The sequence below is a fragment of the Camelus dromedarius genome, chromosome 21 (assembly GCF_036321535.1).
Source record: "Camelus dromedarius isolate mCamDro1 chromosome 21, mCamDro1.pat, whole genome shotgun sequence".
Taxonomy (NCBI): Eukaryota; Metazoa; Chordata; class Mammalia; order Artiodactyla; family Camelidae; genus Camelus; species Camelus dromedarius.
Genome location: NC_087456.1, coordinates 16,092,747 through 16,114,070, shown reverse-complemented (window position 1 = coordinate 16,114,070; position 21,324 = coordinate 16,092,747). Strand labels below are relative to the sequence as shown.

Genomic DNA, 21,324 nt, shown 5'->3' with positions numbered 1-21,324 from the left:
TACTGTTTTAAGAATCTGGTATGTTTAATGCATTGTGAGAATTGATTGCAAAAGTGGGAAATACTAAGATCAGTTCTAAACAATTTCAAAACCCATACTGGTTAAAAGAAATTTTTTTTAATTATGCTGAGGCTATGCCATTTTCTCCTTTCCTCAAGAAAACATGTACCTTTTACAATGTAGATAAACACAACAACTGGTCACTGAACACTGTTGTCTTTTTCCTCTATGGAAACTTCATACATGCTTCATAAGCATAATTTTAGCGACCAGACTACCTGTTTGGCATTAACGGTAGCAGAGGAAAATCTCTGACCCAAAGTGTTCCCACATATTATTTCATTAAGCATGTTACTTAGGAACTGAGATTTCAAGGATTTTACTTTGAATTCCCCACTAAAGTTTATTTCTTTGTGCTAAATAGAACATATACAGATCCATTTTAAAAACAGTCATCATATTAGGCAAATTCAAATCTGCCAACCTTGTTTTAGTCCAGAACCAAACCAGTGATAAATAGAGTCAGGAACTACGCAGCCACCAGGCAAACTGATTTCCTTTCTTGCTGGTTCTCAGTGGAACAGATCAGTGAAAATAAGGTATCAAAATACCTGTGCAATATTTGGAGAAAATACCTAGTTTTCTTTCTAACCCAGGCTAGCCGCTGGCTAGCCATTGTCCTAGTTGACTCATTAGATTCTGTGTGCCTCTCTGTCTTCTCTGAGATTAAAAAAAAAGAAAAACAAACTTAACATCAGTCCTTACTTCAGATGTAAGATGCCAGGTAACTATCTTCCCACAAACACCTTAAACCTGTTGTTACTGAAAAAAAGTTTTTTTGCCCTCAAAACTTTTAGTAATGAATGAGTGACTACACAAACAACATTTGGATATTAATCGCCTGGTGCAAGGATCTCCTGCAACGTACCTTTAATATGTTTGCATCAGCAGCAAGCATTAGGATGTTCTGATTCTGGCACCATAAGTTCTGTGTCCAGCACTACACATTAGATACCAAGTCACCACCCCAACCAATATTTATCCATATGAATAGAAAAACTGAACAAAAACATAGTTCTGATAAAGGCTGCATTCATAAACCCAATACAGTTTAATTCTTTTCACAATCAAGGCCTGCCACTTCTAAGATTGTTTTGTTAATGATAAATAAAAGTAAGAATTATTCAGAAGATAAAATACTTCACTGTTCTTTACTGTTGTATATATAATATTGAGCGTCTTGCTATATAAAATATATCCCCAAGAAGTCAAAATATTTAAAATTAGTATATCAAATAAAAATCATAGCTATGTTACTGTTCAGCAACTCCATTCAAATAAACATTGGTATAGCATTCTCAAAACAAAAAACACTGTAGCTGAGGCAAAAGCTTTGAAGTTTGCATTCTGGGCATATAGAACACCTCATTCTCCATCTTGCCACTCTGCTTCAGTAATTTGAATCTGCCACATTTTACTTGAACAAGTATAGCACTCTGCTGAGAATATAAAAAGTTACAAAAAGGCAGTCATAAAAGATTAAACCTTGGTAGGCATGTAAGCTTTCTTTTAATAAAAACAAAAATAGTTATTGTCATCTAGTTAAATAAGTCTCTTGTCATAGAGTGTTCCAGTTATTGAAAAAGGGCCCTTAAAAAATCCAACTGCCTGTATCTTAAAACCCTACCCTTCTTGCCCCACAGTACACACTTGAGGGAAGAGTCATTTAATGTGCAAATTGGCAAAACAAATGTGGAGGAGAGGGGACTTGTTGAAATGACGTGCCCAATCAATTCTTGGTTTATTCTTTTACAGTATCAACTTCCAAAAATTAAAATAACCAAAGTAGTCCTAAAAATACACAAAAACAGACCTTCATCTTTGCATTCCTTTCCCAATAAACACAAAAAGTATATACAGCATGTTTAATAATATGCAATATGCAAAAGCTCTGTGTTGCCGTCAGCAACATCTATACCCACCCACCCTCCTTATTCACAAGTGTACTTCTACTAAACACAATTACATCACTAAGCCTGTTAGTTTGAAAGGGTCTTAAATTTGTTAAAAATGGAAAATCTTTGTATAGGGGCTCCACTCATTTGTCTCAAGGTTGTAGACTTCCACTGTATTCAGAAATTCATTGCCATCAAATCCTCCCACTGCATAAATGGTGTTCCCTACGGTTGTGATGCCAGCATTGCTCCTCGGTGAAGTCATGTTTCCCATCATTTTCCACTCGTTTCTGGTTGGATCGTACATCTCCACACAGCTGATGGCATGAGAGCCATCAAAGCCGCCACCTACAAACAGCTTTCCTAAAAGAGAAAAGAGAAGGTAAATCTAGAGGTTATGGAAGAAAAGCCTCTAAATTTGTCTTTTGCCAAAAATTAGTGGTTCTTAGTAGAAAAGCCTGTTCATTTTGTCAAAAAGTACTTGTTAAATGCCTATCAGTGTGGCAAGCACTCTCTAGAAGCTGAGGATACAGATGGAATAAAATTGATAAAACCCATTCGAACATGTAAATCAGGCAATTTAAAGGAAGGGGGATACCGTCTAACTCAAGTGTCATCCTCACAACAGTTCTATGTGGTGGTCGCTCTTACTGCCATTTCCCAGACGAGGAAATGAGGAACAAAGCAGCTGGACAGCTCGCCTACAGGCACAGCTAGCAAACAGGGAGCCAGAATAGCTCTGTGCACTGGGAGTTTTGTATTAATCCAGGGCATGAGGGTTAAGATTCAAAAGAAGTTACAGGAAAGCAGGTTTCAGGTAAGTGAACATTTTCTAGAGCTTTCCAACTATAAAAAATGATTTTGGTACAGAAGTTTCCTCTTGGAAATAGACTGAGCTATGACTATTTTTAGATATGTATATGCAGGGCAGTTAATTTAAATTATTTTCAAACAGCTAAAATGCTAGCATTAAATACTCTGTAGCTTAGGAAAAAACTCTTATTATGAATTCTCAAATTCATTATGCCACTTAGCCTGCCTGCATCTACGTACTTGTAAGAGAACTGATACGGCTCACAGCAGGCCGAGGGCTGCAGGCCAGTAGGCTGCTTGCTGGCATGTTTACACACGTAGGCTTTGACCAGCTGAGCCACAAGCTTACTAAGATTCTGCTTTGCTCCAAAAACAAGTCTAACTAAAATCGTTATTGTAATTATATAAATAAAAAAATAGATGTAAAAAGAAAGCTGTGTCTGTATAAAACTAAATTTAATGATTTGGAAAGACTTGTTAACATAGTCAGACTTTTGCTTCCAATTAGGCATGAAGTAGACCAACAATGAGAAAAGACTAGCTATTTAGATGATTTCCATTTCTTCTGTTTTACAAAGCAAGTTCTTAAAATTCTTGCTGTAAAGAAACAAACTCAAACTCCAAGATGATACACTGTGAATATGATTTATGGAAGAAAATGACTTAGAACTTCATTCTGTGAACCCATCTAGAGATTGGTGAATATATTTATGTTATATATCAACTACTAAGTCTGATTAGAAAAGACATTTCTAAAAGACAAATCACTAATCCTCCCAGCGTCAAGAAAGATGGCTGCTTCTGAATTCTTAATTATACAAGTGCAGAGTTACCATGAACATTCTCTTGGAATTCTTTGGAATAAAATCTTGCCACAACCTGCTCCCCAACTCTGCAAATCTCAACACTCACCCCCAAGGACAGCTACTCCAGCTCCTCGCCTGGCCACGTTCATGGATGCAATTAAAGTCCAGGTGTTATTTTCAGGATTGTAACGTTCTACTGTGTTCAGACAATTCCAAGACTCTGCGCCTCCGATTATGTATAAATAACCACCAAGCTCACAGACTGCAGACTGATGTCTACCTATAAAATCAAGTCAAATCAAAATTGTTACTGTATCTCCCGTAACTGTAAGTGTGCACTACACATTCCAGTGATTCAAAGGTCTTAAAAAAAAAAAGAAAGAAAAGAAAACTTACGAATGTTAAGAGGAGCACAGCTTGTCCATGACTTTGTTACAGGATCAAATACATCACAATTTTTCAGTCCTTTTTGACCATATGGATCTGAGCCACCAACGATGTATAATTTCCCATTCAGAGCACATACTCCTATGTGAGTATAAAATAAAGTTATAAATTGATAACTTAATTATCATATTTGAATGCTGATTATCTCAGCAGAAAAGTATTATTACCTGCATTACAACGGTTAGTTCTCAATTCAGGAACAGGAGTCCAGTCATCTATGTTTGGATCATACATCTCTCCACAACTCAGGTCATCTGAGTGGCCATTCGATCCACCCACCACATAGAGCTGACCCTACACCAAAAGTGAGAGATCAGCATTTCTGCCATCCTGAAGTTATTAGAAAAAGCCAAGTGTGTGCTGCTGCTTCCTGCAGCATAATGCACTTACCATGAGTACGGCCATTTGAAATCGGGCTCTTGGTGTTCTCATGGGAGCAAGAAATGACCAATGATCTGTATGTGGGTCATAGCATTCAACTGTTCGAAGACACTCTTCTCTGTTATAGCCACCTGGTAAAAGAACCACATAGAGTTATGTTTGAAATATTAACTGGACCAGGGTTTCTGGTCCAGAATAGTTTAAGTAAGCTGCACAAATGAGAAAAAGAATTTTTTATCTACAAATAATAAGGCCCGGTTAGTTGATGTTTTAAGTAAGAGCTTGTAATAGCTGAATGACAACATTATCAGTGTAAGCAAATTGCACTTGTCTTGGCTTGAAAATTAGGAAAGAACAATTTATCCACTTTATACTTTTTAATTAAAGAAATCAGAGACAGACATTAACTTGAAGGCTAGGCAATGTAACAGTACTGACTTTTTATTTCTGTCTTCTTTGAATGAGGTAAAGTGGAATGCCATGGAAGAAGGCATATCAAACTCGGTCTTCCAAAGTGTGCATGTCACAAGCAAGCATACATGTCCACTTAGAAGTTCACCAGGTGAATGACAGATAAGTCATTCATCCTTGTACTCTTACCTGCAGCTATGAGTTTGCCATTCATCTCTGCTGTCCCCAGGCCAGATCGTGCGTACTGCATCGGAGACATGGGCTTTTCTATTAGCTCATCTGGTTGCATCTCAAAGCTTAAACTTTTAATGAGTTTTGGAGTGCTTGTTGGTGAGCTCTGTGGGCTATTTCGCCCATGAAGGAAAATGACACAGAATATACCATCCAGCACAGCCAGGCACAAGTAAGTGTTATCTGTAAGCACAAGAGTTCTATGTTTAAATATGCAATTCTTATTACTTCTGGTTGCTGTGTGATCCTGAATTGGACTCCAGATTCCAGACAAGGACGACCTGCTACTGTTTTCCAAATTTAGTTGCTTCTGAGCTTTTTCCTCAACTTAAAAGTATTATATGTTTCCACTTAAAACTCCTTCTTAAAAAAGAAATGAATTGAAAATAATCTGACAAGTGAATTACACTTACTTGAAGTCTTTTCCGAAGCAATGATTTTCCACTCATGCTTAGGGCTTTGCACTGTGGCATTTGGAGAAGAGAGACATCCAATGGAACTGCTACTTATCTGCTTATGGCCATTCTCACGTGGTGGCTTTTTCTGCAAAATCAAAAGGCAGCTACAGAAACCTAGCCAAAGACCACACCTGGTGTACCTTTGCTCCTGAGCTATTCCACAACACTGAAAAAACACTCAGTACCCTTCACCTATGCGTGACGTTTACAGCACACCTAGTTAACACAAACCACCACCTTCCAACTGACAGACATCACTTCCATCTCCACTTAATAAGGAAACAACTACACCTAGCCTGGTCAAGAAAAAGCTCAAATTCACCAATTAAAAAAACATGTTGTGGATCAAGTATCAGAATACTCAAGGAAGGAAAAAGAGGAACCTCCCCTCATCATCCACATAAGCTCACACAGTCTTTATATTAAGTATAGAGTCTTCCAAAATATGTTATAAATCTAAAATGGCATGAATTAACTGAGAGAATACGTTTAACCCACTATCTCCAAAAAAATGCCAAACTTAACTAAATCATATATACTGGTATCCTTCGTACAATGCCAGCAAAAACTGAGCAGACATATATCCATCCAGTCTCTCTGAAAGTTATTTTATAGGAAAAGTGGCAATTACAAGAAATATTTAAAAGTTTATTTCTTTAGGATTACCTTAAAGGTATTATAGAGTGGTTTTCTAGACAAATAAAACATTGAAACACAAAAGTAAAAAATGGTAATCAGAAGTGAATGCAGCAATAATACTAAAAGAACCAACCATTCATAAAAGAATACTCAGGAACACTAAAAGAAGGAGAAATGGGCAAAGTTGCAAATTTTCAAATGATTGTAAGATTACATCGTGTCCTCATGTATGAGTTCCCTTTGATGGGTTTCTTCTAATTGCTTTAGCCCTCGACATGTCCAAAGATATGATCACGGGGAATTAGAAGAGTCAAGACTAACCCTGATAGGAACTGCTGACTGAAAAGGTACCACCCCCAGTACCTGGCCAAGTCTGCTCACCTACTTACTTTGGTCCCTGGGGCCTGAGTCACATAGGTAGGTAGGATCTCTAGTGGAAATTGCTATTTTCTAGTGGAAGAAAAAGTCCATGTAACAACAGAGAAAAAGATTTGGTAGCTACTTGAAGTTGTGAAAAAAACATCAAGTTTGGTGTGGGCAATTCAGCAAGTGTGGTTACAAAATATGTAGGCTATTCTGAAAAAAGGCAGAGAATGTACCATGCTAATGGTTATCACTAAATTCCATTTAGACATTTATTATGTGTCTAGGTATTAGTAGGCACTTTATTCACATCATCTCTCTTAACTCAGTAAGGGCAATATTACCTATCCACTTTATAGATAAAAACATTGAAAATCAGAGAAGATACGCATTGCCTAAGGCAATACAAGTAATACAGAGACTAGGAATTCTACAGCCACTCTTTTATGCTGACAGTCTGTGTCTTCTGCTACTAGGAATTACAGGTATGTAAAACCCTATCCCAACCTGTGGGAAGAAGGGATTCAAAGCAACACAAATTCAGATGCTTACATTAAGAGCTTCTACTGCAGTAAGAAAACTGTTCTGATGCACAGACTATGTAATTGAGAGAATATTAATGTGAAAGAGAAAAGCACAGTGACAAGGAAGACCACTCAGTGTTATGTAACCAACAAGCCGTATATGGAAAAGCTGGTCACCTCCTTTATATTCCTTCTAGGACATTTCAAACCTAATTCTTTACTCTCCTTCATCTTCAAACTTTCCCATATTGACTTGTAACACTCAGCTCACCCACAGGCCCACACTTTCTTTGCCTCTGACCCCCCGGGGGCGTCCTGGTGGCTCTTTCATTTTCGGCCACCATCACTTTTCAAGCTAAGGGTTCCTTAACCTTAATACTCTTTGGAAACTATACCCACTAAAGGTTACAAAACGGCTTCCTAAAAACCAGCGTAGAGGAGATATCCCTAACCTTTTACATGACCTCCTCGAGAATGATTTGACAAGGTCAACAATTCAGTCCTCCTTCAGAGTTTCTCCCACACTGTTAGCTAGCTCATACAACACAATTTGATTCTGATGGCTTCTTCTCAGTCTCTCTTCCTCTCCCTGAAGCCTAATGTGTCTCTTCATCCTTTTAATTTCATGACCTCTATTCAAGGCATTACCTTTGAACGAGTCATATGTCAGAATCCAAATCACCCTCAAAATTCTTCCTTTTCCTTCACTTTCCTCACCCAATCATGGATGACCTTTGTAACTATAAACATCTAGAGTCCATCCTTTCTCCTTCTTGTCCTTAGGTTAAGCCAGAAGCATTTTTTCACCTGAACTACTGCCTGTAACAGTCTACAAATTGGTCTCACAAACTTTAATCTACCCTTTGTACTTGGCCATAAAAATAGAAGGGATGATGCAATCACTTCGTAAAGTAAAAACAAAAACAAAAACAAAACAAAAAAACCACCACCAATCAGCTGGAATCCCATGATCCAGACTGCTACCTGATAGTTAACCATCTGTCTAAAGTATGATTAATGGGCATACAGATCTCTGCTGTATGGAAATACCATAATTCAACCAAGCTCCCTATTGCTGGACTACCGCTCAGTTTTTCACTATTATTAAAGTTGTAAAATATATCTGTTCAGATCACTCTACTCCGTTTCCTAAAATTCTTTGAAAGTCCCCCATGTAAAGTATTAGTCTATAAAAATATATAAAGTATAAGCCCCAATCATATGATATATACCTACTTTCCCAGTCTTATGACCTGCAATTCCAAGAGTATCATCCTTGCACAGGTATCCTTTGCTACCTGACACACTTCTGTCCGCTATGCAAACTCTTCTAAATTTTCAGACTGCTCAAACATCACCTCCTTCATGAAATTTCCCTAGTATTTCTCCTTTTGGCTCAACCATGCCTTCCCCTTAATGTCTTTTGCAGATAATTCTTATGTCTGTTTTGTTTTACCTACCCCTGTATGGTCCTGAAAGCTGAAACCGTCCCTTACACACTTTGGTCCCTCATATCTAACATCATGGCCGGCCACTTACCAGGCACTCAACCTACCCTTGCTCAAAGAGTACTTTAAAAAACCGTCAACTTCAGATGTTTAGCGGTAAGAGGGGAAGTATCCCCAATGTTCAAAATGCAAAACATGAACAAAATTCTCAACTAAGTCAGACCCAAAAACTTCTTGTGAAAATATAATATTCAGCCACTGCTGACACAGAATACCTGATAGTATCACCAAACAAGTTATTTCTCATTCTATCATTTCCCTTCTAATAAAGGAAAATACCGGCTATGTTGGGTCAACTCAGCCTACTTTGTGGTTTACCCCTCACAAATGCAATGCTGAGCTAAAGGCCAGACAGAATACCTACTATATGACCACATACATAAATTTCAAACATAGGCAAACTAATGTAATGCTTCGGAAGTCCAGATAATGTTTCCTCTGGGGTAGTCTGGGGCAGCGCCTGAGAAGAGGCAAGAAGGAAGGCTTCAGGATGCTAGAAATCCCTTAACCCAGGGAGTGTTTAAAACGGTGGGTTCACTATGTGACACTTCTGATTTGTACACTTTTCTCTCTGTTATTTATCCATAAACTAAAAAGGCTTATACCTGAGACTTTTTAAAAAACTGGGTCTAACAGCCATTCTCGTTTAAATTATATTTTGTAATCTAACCAAAATAACAAATAATTTCTATGTTGCTTCATCTTACTGACGTCCTTATGACTTGTAAATCCTATTTTATTGAGGAAAAAATCTAAATGGGGTTTCCTAATTTGTATTAAATTTCTTTTTATGTGGCAAAAATGGTAGCAATGTTAAAATATGCCTGTTTCCTCCCACAAATGTTTCTGTTCAGTTATACCAATGAAGTTCTTCCACTTTCCTTTATTAAAGGAAAATCTCAGTATACTATAAAATGCTCTAATCAAATTTTAACCTGAGGTTACCTCAGATGTGCAATGTGTACCTGCACAAACTGAATGTGGTCATCATCACTGCCAAACACCTCAGCCTGTCCATCTAGTAGGTTCCCATCAAGCAGCTTGTGATCAGCTGAGTAGTACAAGGTTTGAACCTGCAAAACAGCAACAGAACACCCATGTGGCTACTGTCTCCATGGCCACTCCACTAGTATGCAGATCACAAAAACGCCTCAAGGTAACCTCCAGTGTGCTTCTTGCGCTTCCTGACATCTTACTCTGGCAGGATCCCGAAGTAAAGAAAATCATGGTGGTAAAAATTTAAAAAAACAAAAATAATTTACAGAATCTTCGAATACTGGCTGAAGAGTCCTTGGCTTGGTTGGCTTGAAAGAAATCTTCATTTTTTCATAGCTTCTATGATACAGCATTAAGAAGAAAAGGCACTAGAGTGCGATATGTAGGCTCTTAAAGAATATACAGATTTACAAGAAAATACGGAATGTGGTTTACACCTTGAAGGTAAGTGGTCTGATGCACATAAACATATTTCTGTCTTGTAGGCAATGTCAATAAAAGCAGATAAAAAAACAAATACAAAAATTCAAACAAGCTATAGAGATACTTCCCTTAACAGATGCAAACACATGGCTAATGCATCTGATTTTCAAGTGGGAAACCACACAGAATTTAAAGGTCATCTGTTAGCCTTTTTAGAGCATAAGGATAACCGTGATTTTAAAGGACTAACAGGTTTGGTGAGCCTTTAGTGGATATGAAAGGCTTAAGTGGAGGGATAAACTCCACTGCTCCATCTGCATACGCTTGATTCCCACCATTTCTCCGTCAATTTGTCTCTCGCGTATTTTTGAAAAGGTAGCCCAAGTTAAGTGAGTGACTGCATGTATGAACAACACCATTGAAAAACACAGAGCTTTCAAGATAAGAATCCTGTAAAGGAGTAAACACCATTAAATCATCATCGTTCTCTGCCCACAGCGGGTTTTTCTTAGGAGAACTGGGGCAGGACTGCTGCTTCTTTACGTGTCAATACACTTGAGGTTTCTTCTTGTGTCTTCAGTCGTGGGTATCCTAGTTTTGTTAATAAACCTATGGGGAGATAAATCAATGGGGAGGAACAACCATTAGAAGCTTTTACCTACTTGTCAAATTTAAAGCAAAAACCTGTGAAGAAAAATTAAGAATCTACAGAAAATTTCAGTACCACCTCCCATTTCTAAAGCAAATTACATGCTACTTTAAAGAAAGTTAACAGCACATAATAAGCAAAGAAATAAAAAAAAAAAAAAAAAAAAGAAAAGCAGAAGACCAAACTGAACAGTTCATTCAGCTCACCTGGACACCCCCCCTGTTTCTCAGCTTAGGGGTACCTATAGCAAAATTTAAATTCTTTAGGGTCATGGTTATAAAATAAAAGTGAAAGGGAATCCTTCATGTTATAGCAAAAATAATCCTTAAAACTGTTGAATCCCATTTACTTTAAAACTAACCTCTTCCATCAGCTCTTCCAGACTGTCTCCATTCTCCCAGATGCTACGCTGCACCCAGTTGATTACCTTTGTATACAATTTGCCATTGCTGGGCAAGCAAACATTATCTTCGAGCATTACCTCCAACTGGAGTTGGGGAAAAACAAAGACACATGGATCGGTGTTAAGCCTCTAATTCTCAATTTCATTATAAAGCTGTCATAGATGCCTAATTGTACTCCACACATTTACTCTAATTTGTAAGGAAACCAGTAGGAGGAGGAGGAAGAGGAAGAAGAAGAGGAAGAAGAGGAAGAGGAAGAAGAAGAGGAGGAGGAGGAGGAAGAGGAAGAGGAAGAGGAAGAAGAGGAAGAAAGGAGGAGGGGGAGGGGGAGGAGAAGAAGAAGAAAATAAATGGAGGCAGAAAACCACTACAACTGATAACAGTAACAATATCATTGCAATGTTTTATCTTTTCCGTAACCATTACTCACTTGCTTGAAACACAGACAAAGATTATGTGCCTGGAGCTAAGTAGTGTATATCTCTTCATAGATTTAACCCTTAAATCTTTAATCTTTCTAGAGTTTACCTTTAGCCGTGGAAGTTTAAGAAATTCTTCCTCTTCTGAAATTTGTAACAAATGCTCCTGAATATAAGCATCAACCTTATTCAGCAAACGGGAGTCTCCCATACAACTTGCAAAGTTTCGGTAAGAGATGCAGCTGGTAACATCCATTCTAGATAGTAAATAATCACCACAAACCTTGGAAAAGAAATACACGAGTGCCAACATTTACATATATTTTATTTAACAAATATTTAATACTTAATGCGTAAGTGCAATGTGAAGAAATAAAGAAATGAATGATAAATAAAAAATCACTGACTTATTAGAACGAGTTTAACAGTGAGAAGAATACAAGTATATAAACAATAAACATCAAAGTATGACACACAAATGTGTTTAAGTTGTTTAAGTAAAAATGCAACAAACTAAATTGGTATAATGCACATGAAATGTCCAGACAAGTATTTCTAACTAGAATGATTAGATAAGGCTTCATAAAGGCAAAATCTGAACTGGGCTCTGCAGGAGAGATGATGTTGAATGCAGACAGGGACTAGGGAAGATGCTGCAATAATTAAGTTTGGCTAGAATAAAAGATAACAAAATCAGGAGATAATTTTGGAAGATTAGCAACTATATGAGAGCCTGGAATGCTAGCCTGAGAGATACGTGCTGTAGCCAGAGGAGTGACATTAGAAGAGGGGCTAAGAAACTTTTCCTTAAAGTGCCAGATGTTAAGTATTTTAGGCTTTTGGGCCATACTTTCTCACAACTACTCAACTCTGTCACTGCAGGTGGAAAGCAGCCACAGCCCGTATGAAAGCTGTGTTGCAATAAAGCTATAAAAACAGGCAGCTGGCTTGAGGCTTGCAGTTTACTCACTCCCACATTGGAGGATTAAATGCTTTTCTTCCTATGAATTATTAAGTACTTTTCAATGGCACTCAATTCTAGCAGGAATACTTTTAAAGAGGAACCAGGAAGTGTAAGAAAACAGAGAACTGAGGGTATGTTACATGATTAACCGAGGAAAACAAGACTATTTTAATTCATGCTCTCAGAGACTGACATAGACACCTGCCAGAGAAGACTATTGGAAGAGCAAGATTTTAGCTCAAATTATCTGAGATGAAGTGTGATCTTGCTGTGTTGCTATAGCTCAACAGTTAAAATTACATACATATTCAGTTCTCTATGGGAAAAAAGGGACATCTGCAAGTTCCTGAGACTGACAGATGTCTTATGACAAACTAATCATATAAAATGGTAACAGTACTCCCAGTGCATGGCGTCTGGTACTCTACCTGCTTTACTCGGTCCATCTTGAGTTTTTTGGCCGCAGAATAAACATCTTTGACTAATTCCTTATCGGCTTTCAACCTATTGGAAAAAAGGTTCTTTATCATTTATCATACCAAGGCCTTAAAACACATACTTAATTGGAATAAATTGAGAGATGTGGAATTTCCCGATGCCATTGCCATTATATGATGTACTTAAAAGAACTTACTGAGCAGTGTAGGCATAATTCAGCAAGACTTCAACAGCTTCTGGATTGAGATCATCAAACTTAACATGAGAAACTCGATGAGGATCACTGTCACTATTAAAGATTTCAAATAAATAAGGACTGCAGCAGGCCAGGACTGCTCTGTGTGCCAACATCTCATGGCCACAGACCTGGAATACAAGGAATTCAAATTAGGAACATTGTGAACTATGTATTTCTCTAGCTAATTACCACATCATATCCTTTATTTTACATTTCTAGGTAAATCATTCTTTTTAAAACTTGTTTCATTAAGAGCAAATCCAAGAACTTAAGGTTTTTAATAACAAAAGATCAATTCTGTAAGTTTCCAAGTAAGTTTTAAATACCTGAAGTCGAACATCACAGAACTGGCCGCTTTTTCTCAGAGCATTTAATTTGGCAACTGAAGACTCAATGAAGTTTTCATCTTCAAACATTAAGTATCCATTGGGAATCATTTTTCCTTATAAATTTGGCTACAGGGCATAAAGAAAAATTTTTTTTTACTTATGAATGGTGAGTTTTTAAAAATATTTTAAAGAGTAACACAGTATCTTTAATTTTCAAATTCCATCCTATCAACAACACATAAAAATTTTATCACACAAAAACATTGCTAAAACACCAAGGCTGAATGTCCAGGCCTTTGTACCCCTATACTTTGGTCATAAGTCTTTTTAAGGATTTATAAATAGTAATTATGGATCCTAGCAATTTTGGTCAGGTTTCCATTCCTATCAGCACATTCACTGTAAAGGGAAAACAAACATAAACCCAGCCCTGCCCAAACCCATACAACGAGCAACCTCCAAGTCTGGAAGGACGTGAGGTGGTCACCACACATAGATTCCTTGGATTTGGGCTGTGATCATTCCTTTACTCACAAATGACACAAACTGATATTTAAGACTAACTTAAATTCTCTTCTTTTTGCAGGTTTCATATATTCTAAACCACTTGTCTCATAAAAATACATGATGGAAATGTATGTTCTTTAAAAACTTTTCCATTTCACCTTTTCCTGCCAATAAATGACCAATGGCTACACAAAATGCATCATTAAAAAGCGGTAACATTAGATTTCAGTTTGAAGTAACTGACTTATTTAAATTCAAAGGAGTTTATAGGAAGGAAAAATATACGAAAAAAAAATTTCTACAAATGATTATTGACTTCTCTGCCTTTTAGAGAAATTATGAAAGGATGTTAATGTACTTGGCAGTCTTCAAGAAAAAATGTGCACTGGGCACGGAATATTCACTTACCTACTATCTTGGTGAGTAAAGTATATCTAGGACGTTTTAAATAATCCAAGGACAAGGGAAACTCAGAACTCTGTCAAGGTGTGAAGACAGGTGGTTGAAGTGAAGGCAGAGGTGTCTTAAGCTCTAACGGCAATTCCAAAACTATCAGGCTTGAAAATGATGTAATCAAGTCCTTTAAAGCTATAGACACGAATTTCTTCTGTGATAATCATGCATCATAATCTGTAACAATGACAAATTTTAGACATTCAGAATAATCAAAGACCGTCACTGATCTAGGTAGATCAGATCATGCCAAGTCCTGATCTTGAAAACACTTTGAAGTCAATGGCACAATACAGAAAATAACACGAAAGCAATTAGACATAAACATTTTTATTCAACCTGCAACTACTCAGATGATTAAAAAAAAAAATCCTTCCCAGGAAAGCAGGAGCTAGTAACTTTTACCATTTAAATGAGATATTCAAGCACAGAATTAGAGAACAAATATAAATACTGGTTAACTCTAATATGCTTTACTATTAGATTCTGAATAGTATACAAACATGTGATCTGTCTGTTTTACCAGCCAGCAAACCACCTTTGGGCATTATTCCCAGACACGTATACAATGTTACAGCAAACCAGAAATACTGTTTCCCAAAATGTACTCTGCACGTCCCAGCTTCTGTACCTGTGTTCAAGTTGTTTTCTTTCCTTGGAATACCCTTAACCCAGCCTCTGCCAGATGAAATCTTACCTCCATAGAGCCCCTGCCAAATCCCCTCAACTGAGTAGTTGTTTCTTCCTGCCCTCCACACACTGAACCCTCTCTGAAAGTGTGTATGTGTGATCTTCCAGCTAGTCTGTTCTGGGCTGTGTACCTGCTTAGCTTCCTTGATTCAAGGTCTCTTGAAGGCAGAGCCTCTGTCTTTTTTATCTCTGTATCCTTCCCATCTATCAAAACAACTAGCCTAGAAACCTGAATATAAAGATGAGTAATTTGTTGAAATGAACTTAAAAAAAAAAAAAAAGGAAAATACTAATGCCTGTGCTTTGTATGATCATTTTTCTCATATAGAGTTACTACCACTTTGGTTCAAATCCAGTCTTCAAGGTAATCACATTTAATCCTCCAAACTACTCTTTCCTCCCTCATTCTCACATGTCATCAACTCTAAGTGTCAAAGTCAGATGGTTCTTGTTTCTTAATCACCTGAACTGGCATTGCACCACTAGTTTAGCAAACCAGAATTAAGTAATAATTTGAAAGATTTGCATACTTTTTAAAATGGACATCTTAAAATCACCTGGATTTTCCTTATACATAAATTAAACTCACAATTTTAAATCTAACACTTATGTTAACATGAATAATCCCTTAACCCAGGACCCACTGAAAGCAGTCCAGTTCTAGTTTAACAAATTATTAAGTTTAACACACGCACAATCTGTAAGACAGCGGTATCCCATGCCTTTATTGGTTTCTCCATAGCTTAGGTTTTATTTCAAGGAAACCTGAGTATTCTGACTTAGGTTGGGATTGTTGTCAATGCTTACTCCTGCAATGAAACTACATCATACCATTATATAACTCTGATTTCCTCTGTTCTACCCTTGCATCTAGATTAGTTAATTCAGCTTTTCTTAATATACCAGTTCTAACAAATGTTTTCCAAGTAACACAATTCTATGTACAGAGAGAACACACTACCCTAAAACCTGCAAACATCTTCAGCCAAGACCTAGCTCAAGTTAGGAAAATCTATGCAAGGGTGAAAGGAGGAGAACCCTTTATGGAAATACTGTTGGATGTGATTAAAACGTGCCCTTCGGAAAACCAAAAACGTATGGAGATTAAACTTTCACCAGTTTTATTCAGCATTTATTTGTAAACTAGTCTTAATCTAACCAAGAATAATGCATCTGTTTATACAGGCAGACCATGTTTTATTGTGCTTCGCAGATACTGCATGTTCTTGTTTGTTTTTAACAAATTGAAGGTTTGTGGCAACCCTGTGTTGTCAGATAGATGGTCAGCATTTTTTAGCAACAAAATACTTTAAAATCAAGGTATGTATTTTTTTTTTGATTCTTATTTTTAACTGAAGTAGAATTAGTTTATAATATTGGTTTCAGGTACACAGCAAAGTGATTCAGTTATGTATGTATGTTGTTTTTAGAGATGTAATGTTTTGGATACCTAGTAGACTACAGTATAGTGTAAACATTAACTTCTATATGTACTGAGAAAATTCATGTGACTTGCTTTATTGCAGTGGTCTGGAACCAAAACCACAGTATCACCGAAGCATGCTTGTATTGATAAATTGAAAGTTCTATCTTAACTTTATTTAGGGAAAAAGGTAACAGCCACCCCCCCCACCCCCCGCTGGTTAAAATCACTTTAGTTCTTTGAAAGAAAATACTGGAGAATCTTTGGAGCAACTCTTAAAGGCATACAAATTTGTACAATATTATTAGTTTTACAACAGAGTGAGTTCCACTACGTAAGTATCGGATGATTTTCTAGTACAGCAAGGTCTTAGTATAAACCTCCCCTAAAGAGGTTAATGTCTCCCGATCAGTACAGTCCCACTTGATTTTAAAAGCGAGCCCAAGCCCACTTGACACTGAAATTAATTCAGTAAACTTACTTTATTAATTACTGTCCTCATATACTGTATGTCCCTACTCTCATCCACCCCCAAGCTGGAGGAGATCACATCAACTTCTGCCTGCAAAACCATGTCTTTCAAAGTTCACATTCACTCTCACTAAAGTTAGCATGGGCAAAGTGAGAGTTTTAAACCATTCCGAAAGTTCGGAGAAGATGTCTGGCCCGTGAAACTCAAGTTCAATAACTGGTGGAATAAAAATGTGGAGAATTTTTTTTATCTTTTGAAAAGCCAAACCAAAAGCCGCAACAACCCACGGTTTTATAGAAGTATAAAATGTAGATTTTATTTGATATTTTAAATACACATTCAACCTACCCACTTTTAAATTAAAACTGAGGTCAAATGCAATATACTCTTGTAAAAATACTTAATATGGCCAGTGCAAAAGGGAAATAGAAAACTCATGAGTAATTAAACTGCTTTAGTAAAACCCAGAAGTCCCCATGTTACTGCACAGCCCCACAAAAGATGAGCTGAACTGAAACACAATTCAACAAGTCTTATCAGAGAACTATAAAAAAGGTAGGCACAATATGACCTTCGAGTAGATTCTTCTCGAGCCTTGAATAAGAGCAAGATAAAACATTATCATCAAACTTCCAAAGCATCCTTAAAACCTCAAGGCAAATTACAAGTATTATTTAAGCTTCAAGGTAATCTTTTGAGAGTAGCCAACTCACACAAAATAGCAATTAACTCCCATTTTTAAAGGACGTACTTTATAATAATACAAAGTCAATCTTTTTAAAACCAGAAGGTATAAATTCCCAATATCTGAAACCATCCATCTGTATCAAAACTCACCAAACTCAGTCACTCGCTCCATGCTTTTTAACCTCATTGTTCTGTAATTCTTTCATCCCACAAACATTTATGGCTCCAAACATACGCCAGGCACAATTTGTAACGGGATGCTCATAACACAGTGGAGTTAACTCCATTCCCCAGCTTTGAACACTCCACAAATCAATCAGAAAGACAGATGAACCAAGCCAAGTGGTGACAATATTCCAGCAAAAGGGAGAAGGATACGAAGGCCCACATAGTCCAGAAACTGCAGCTCTCTCAGTTTCAGTGGATTGTAGTTTGCAAGATGCACACGGTAAACAGTAGGGGAGGCAGTAAGAGAGATCAGTACTGAGGTTTAAACAATGTTGGAGAGCAGAATAGGATTTTAGCACGAGGCATAGGACACTAGCAGAAATGTGGGGGACCATCTGAATGACTGAGTAAAATATGGATGCCAGGAAATTAACGAAAGATATTATACACTCTTGATTACCCTAAAGCAGTAAGGATATTTTAGCGTGATATCAAAATGAGTATCAAAATTAGAATTCCCCAAAGCGTGACAGAGTCATTTTTAGTTTGCTACATGCTGAAAATTAAGAAGGAAAAGAGGAATCTGCTTTGGGAACATTACAAGGCTGAGGTACCTGTTGGGCATTCACGTTGATACCAAAAGTGTAGGGATACCGAACTAGGTATAGGTTTAGAAAATCATTTATAAGGTGATAACTGAAGTTTACAAATGAACTTAAGCGTGTGTTTTCGGTGGTTCTAACAAAAATTCAGAAATAACTTCCTTATTTGCCAGTTCCTCCATTTACACCCTCTCATGCTGCAGGGTACGAGGATCCCCAACCTTCTTGCAGATTTGACTATACAATCATACTGCTGAAAAGTCAATGAAATGACTTTTAGGGGTACCCCTTCTTAATATCAATGATTAAGACAATTCGCCAACAGGAAAACATTTTACATTAAAAAAAAATTATTTGCAAGACATTCAATTGCCACCTAACTATTCTTCAAGCAAGAAAAACCAAACCCTACTCCAAAGTAAGTAACCAAAAAGACTACTTTAAAATTAAAACCAAAACCTGGAATGCTTTGTTCTGAGGGATTCCCCCCAAAAGTCAGAAAAACACAACTACAAATTAACATAAATTAAGAAATTACTATTTATTAATCATCAAGGGATATCATCTTTTAGGAAAATACAAAGGAAAAGCATTCTGTATCTCTTTTAGGTCAGTGGCTCTAGTCCAGTTTTAACTCCAGCTACCAAATTATAGACATTTGACAAGTACCCTGGCAGGTGGCATTATACTATTACACTATTCTCAATCCAATTTTAAGTAGTTAGTGTATGCCTCCTCTCCAGATATGCAAATAACAACTGCTCCTTCAGCATCTTTCAGACAGAAGTTTCAGTAGGATTACGCCTAGAGCTATTCATCAGTATTTCGTCATCCTTAAACCAACCTCCAGTATTAGAATTATTAAAAGAAAATGCGGTCGCTGGTAGTTTAGTCCATGCTGTACTTGTGGACCTGTTTATAGTAGTACTAAGCTTACAGAGTTGTGGTTCACTACTGGACAGAAGATCGCCACACACAAGTCCTCAAAGAACAGCTTAATGCCTGGGTGTTCTAATCCTCCATCACTGGCAATAGACGTTAGGAAACAAATATGAACCCTTTGGCCATCTGATTTCTACTTACTAGTTTTGAAACGTCAGCGGTCTCAAACATGTACTGGGGAAAAAGTAAATCTATTTCTGAAGTGTTTGCGGTTCAAGTTTCCTTACGTTCACGTTCACCCCTCAATGATACTGCATGATACCCTCCTACCATCAAGAGCATATAACCTGAGTCCCTTTCCAAGATAAGCAGAAAGACGGAAAAAAAGCAAACCTCTCTGCCGACTTCTGTAAAAAAGTGGCGAGCGCCCCAGAGTCCGTCCGGAGAGCCCTCAGCCCCAGGCCTTCATCCCCGCGCGGCCGGGCCGGCGCCCACTCTGAAGACTGGGAGGCAAGGCGCCCAGCGTCTGCACACCCCCGCCCGGGATTGGCCGGGGCCGCAATCATTCAGCGCCGACACGTCAGGGCAGTCGCTCCCTCCCTCCTCCCGCCCCCTTCTCCCCGCGCTTGGCAAGAAAAGCGGGCAACGTGGAGCGGGAACAAAGGACCCCGCGGCCCACGGCGATCAGGGGCGCGATGCCACCCTACCCTCTGCCCAGGGTACCGATGGTTCGATGGTTCCCCGCCCACACGCGCCGGGTCCTGAGAGGGCTCAACGATTAGAGTCCGGACCCCGGGCAGACCCCCACGCTAAGCGTCGGTTCCTGACAGCAGGAACGGAGGCTCCCGCGCCCTCCTTCCGGGAGGACATCCCTGGCCCGCGGCGTCTTGGCCCAAGCCCCCGAGGACCCCTCCAGCAAAAACTTCTCGATGCTCCCTCCCCGCTTCCGCGGCCCCAGGGCTCTCCGAGGCGGCCCGCATCCGCCCTCGGCCACCAACGCGACCAGGCAGCCACAGCAGCGCCGGGAGCGCGGGCCCCGCGCGGCGCCGGCGGAGACTTGGGGCTTCCTCCCCCCGGGACCCAGACACCGCCCCGCGCCTCCCACCCCGTCCCCGGCCGCCCGCGCCATCCCCCAGCTGGGAGTCCCGCCGCGCCCTCTTCCTCCTCCACCGTCGGTGGAACCAGCGCGTATTACCTGGTTCATCTCTGAAGAGATGGAAAAACTCATCTCTGGAGCTTCAACGGGGAGCAGGAGGAAGCGGGCGGGAATCGGCCCAACGGAAAGCGCCTCGAGGCCGCGGAGGGGGTACGACCGAGCAGAGGGGACGAGCGCACAGTCCGCGCAGGCTGCGAGGAGGGGAGCGCCACCGGGGTTTCGCGGGGACTCGCTCGCCGGCCCTGCCCTGCCGAAGCCGCAGGACCCAGCAGCTCCGAGCGACCGACCTCCACGCGCGTCCCGCAGACACTGCCGCCGCCGCCCGCGCGCGCCGCACCCCCTCGCACGTCACCACGTGCGCCGCCGCCGCCGCCGCCGCCGGCGCCTCCCTGTCGCTTCCTGCCCGACTGCGTCGGCGAATGACCTGCGCGCACCCACAAAATCGCGCCCGCGGCCCCGCCCACCGCCGCCGCTCCGCCCTCCTCCGCCCTGTCCGCTTCTGCCCTGCGCCTCGCAACTAGGTCAATGCAAGGTGATCGCTGGGAGCAGGGCTGCCCCGGGCGCGCCTCCTCCTTATCGCCGCCGTCCCTCCTTGCCTCGACCCGCACCCTCTCTCCGCCCTTTCCGACTGTCCCGGGACTGGTCCCTCCAGCTGCCCTCACCTGTTCTGCCATCCCCTGGGGGCACAATAGCCTGAGAGATCACACTCGGGAGATTAGATTTCTCGGCGTCAAATGTACACCCAGGCAGCCGCCCTAGACTGGAGCTGGCCGCAGCGGACTTAACGAGCCTGCAGCTGCCGGCCGGCCCTTACCTTTGCTGGGGCAAGGGGTGTGCAGGGTGTGAAGGGGGTTGGGGCTGGAGGCGCGGTGATTGTGAGGAAGAACA

The 21,324-nt window shown here is 39.8% G+C and overlaps 1 protein-coding gene across 3 annotated transcripts; it reads right to left on the bottom strand.

Annotated features, from left to right (window-relative positions):
- Positions 1 to 377: 377 nt before the first annotated feature.
- Positions 378 to 20,768, bottom strand: IVNS1ABP (influenza virus NS1A binding protein). Of its 3 annotated transcripts, none has more exons than XM_031438566.2 (16): positions 20,476 to 20,768; positions 14,312 to 14,533; positions 13,394 to 13,522; positions 13,026 to 13,195; positions 12,820 to 12,895; positions 11,537 to 11,710; positions 10,966 to 11,091; positions 9,502 to 9,609; positions 8,916 to 8,996; positions 5,458 to 5,587; positions 5,003 to 5,227; positions 4,412 to 4,533; positions 4,189 to 4,315; positions 3,971 to 4,102; positions 3,681 to 3,854; positions 378 to 2,318 (listed from the first exon to the last, which is right to left on the bottom strand). In XM_031438566.2, the coding sequence occupies exons 3-16, from the start codon at positions 13,502 to 13,504 to the stop codon at positions 2,065 to 2,067; spliced, it is 2,010 nt and encodes a 669-aa protein (XP_031294426.1). In that variant the 5' UTR covers positions 13,505 to 13,522; positions 14,312 to 14,533; positions 20,476 to 20,768; the 3' UTR covers positions 378 to 2,064. The 3 variants fall into 3 exon arrangements, with proteins under 3 accessions (XP_031294426.1, XP_064333270.1, XP_031294427.1); XM_064477200.1 differs by lacking the exon at positions 20,476 to 20,768 and adding an exon at positions 19,674 to 19,693; XM_031438567.2 differs by lacking the exon at positions 8,916 to 8,996.
- Between the last annotated feature and the right edge of the window lie 556 nt (positions 20,769 to 21,324).

Bases quoted from the DNA above. Each gene is read 5' to 3' on its own strand.
- IVNS1ABP (XM_031438566.2), bottom strand. From the start codon at position 13,504: ATGATTCCCAATGGATACTTAATGTTTGAAGATGAAAACTTCATTGAG. The intron at 12,896-13,025 runs GTAAGTTCTTTT...TTTTTCCAATAG, and splicing joins AATTATGCCTACACTGCTCA to GTTGAAAGCCGATAAGGAAT. The intron at 4,103-4,188 runs GTAATAATACTT...ATACTCACATAG, and splicing joins AACTAACCGTTGTAATGCAG to GAGTATGTGCTCTGAATGGG.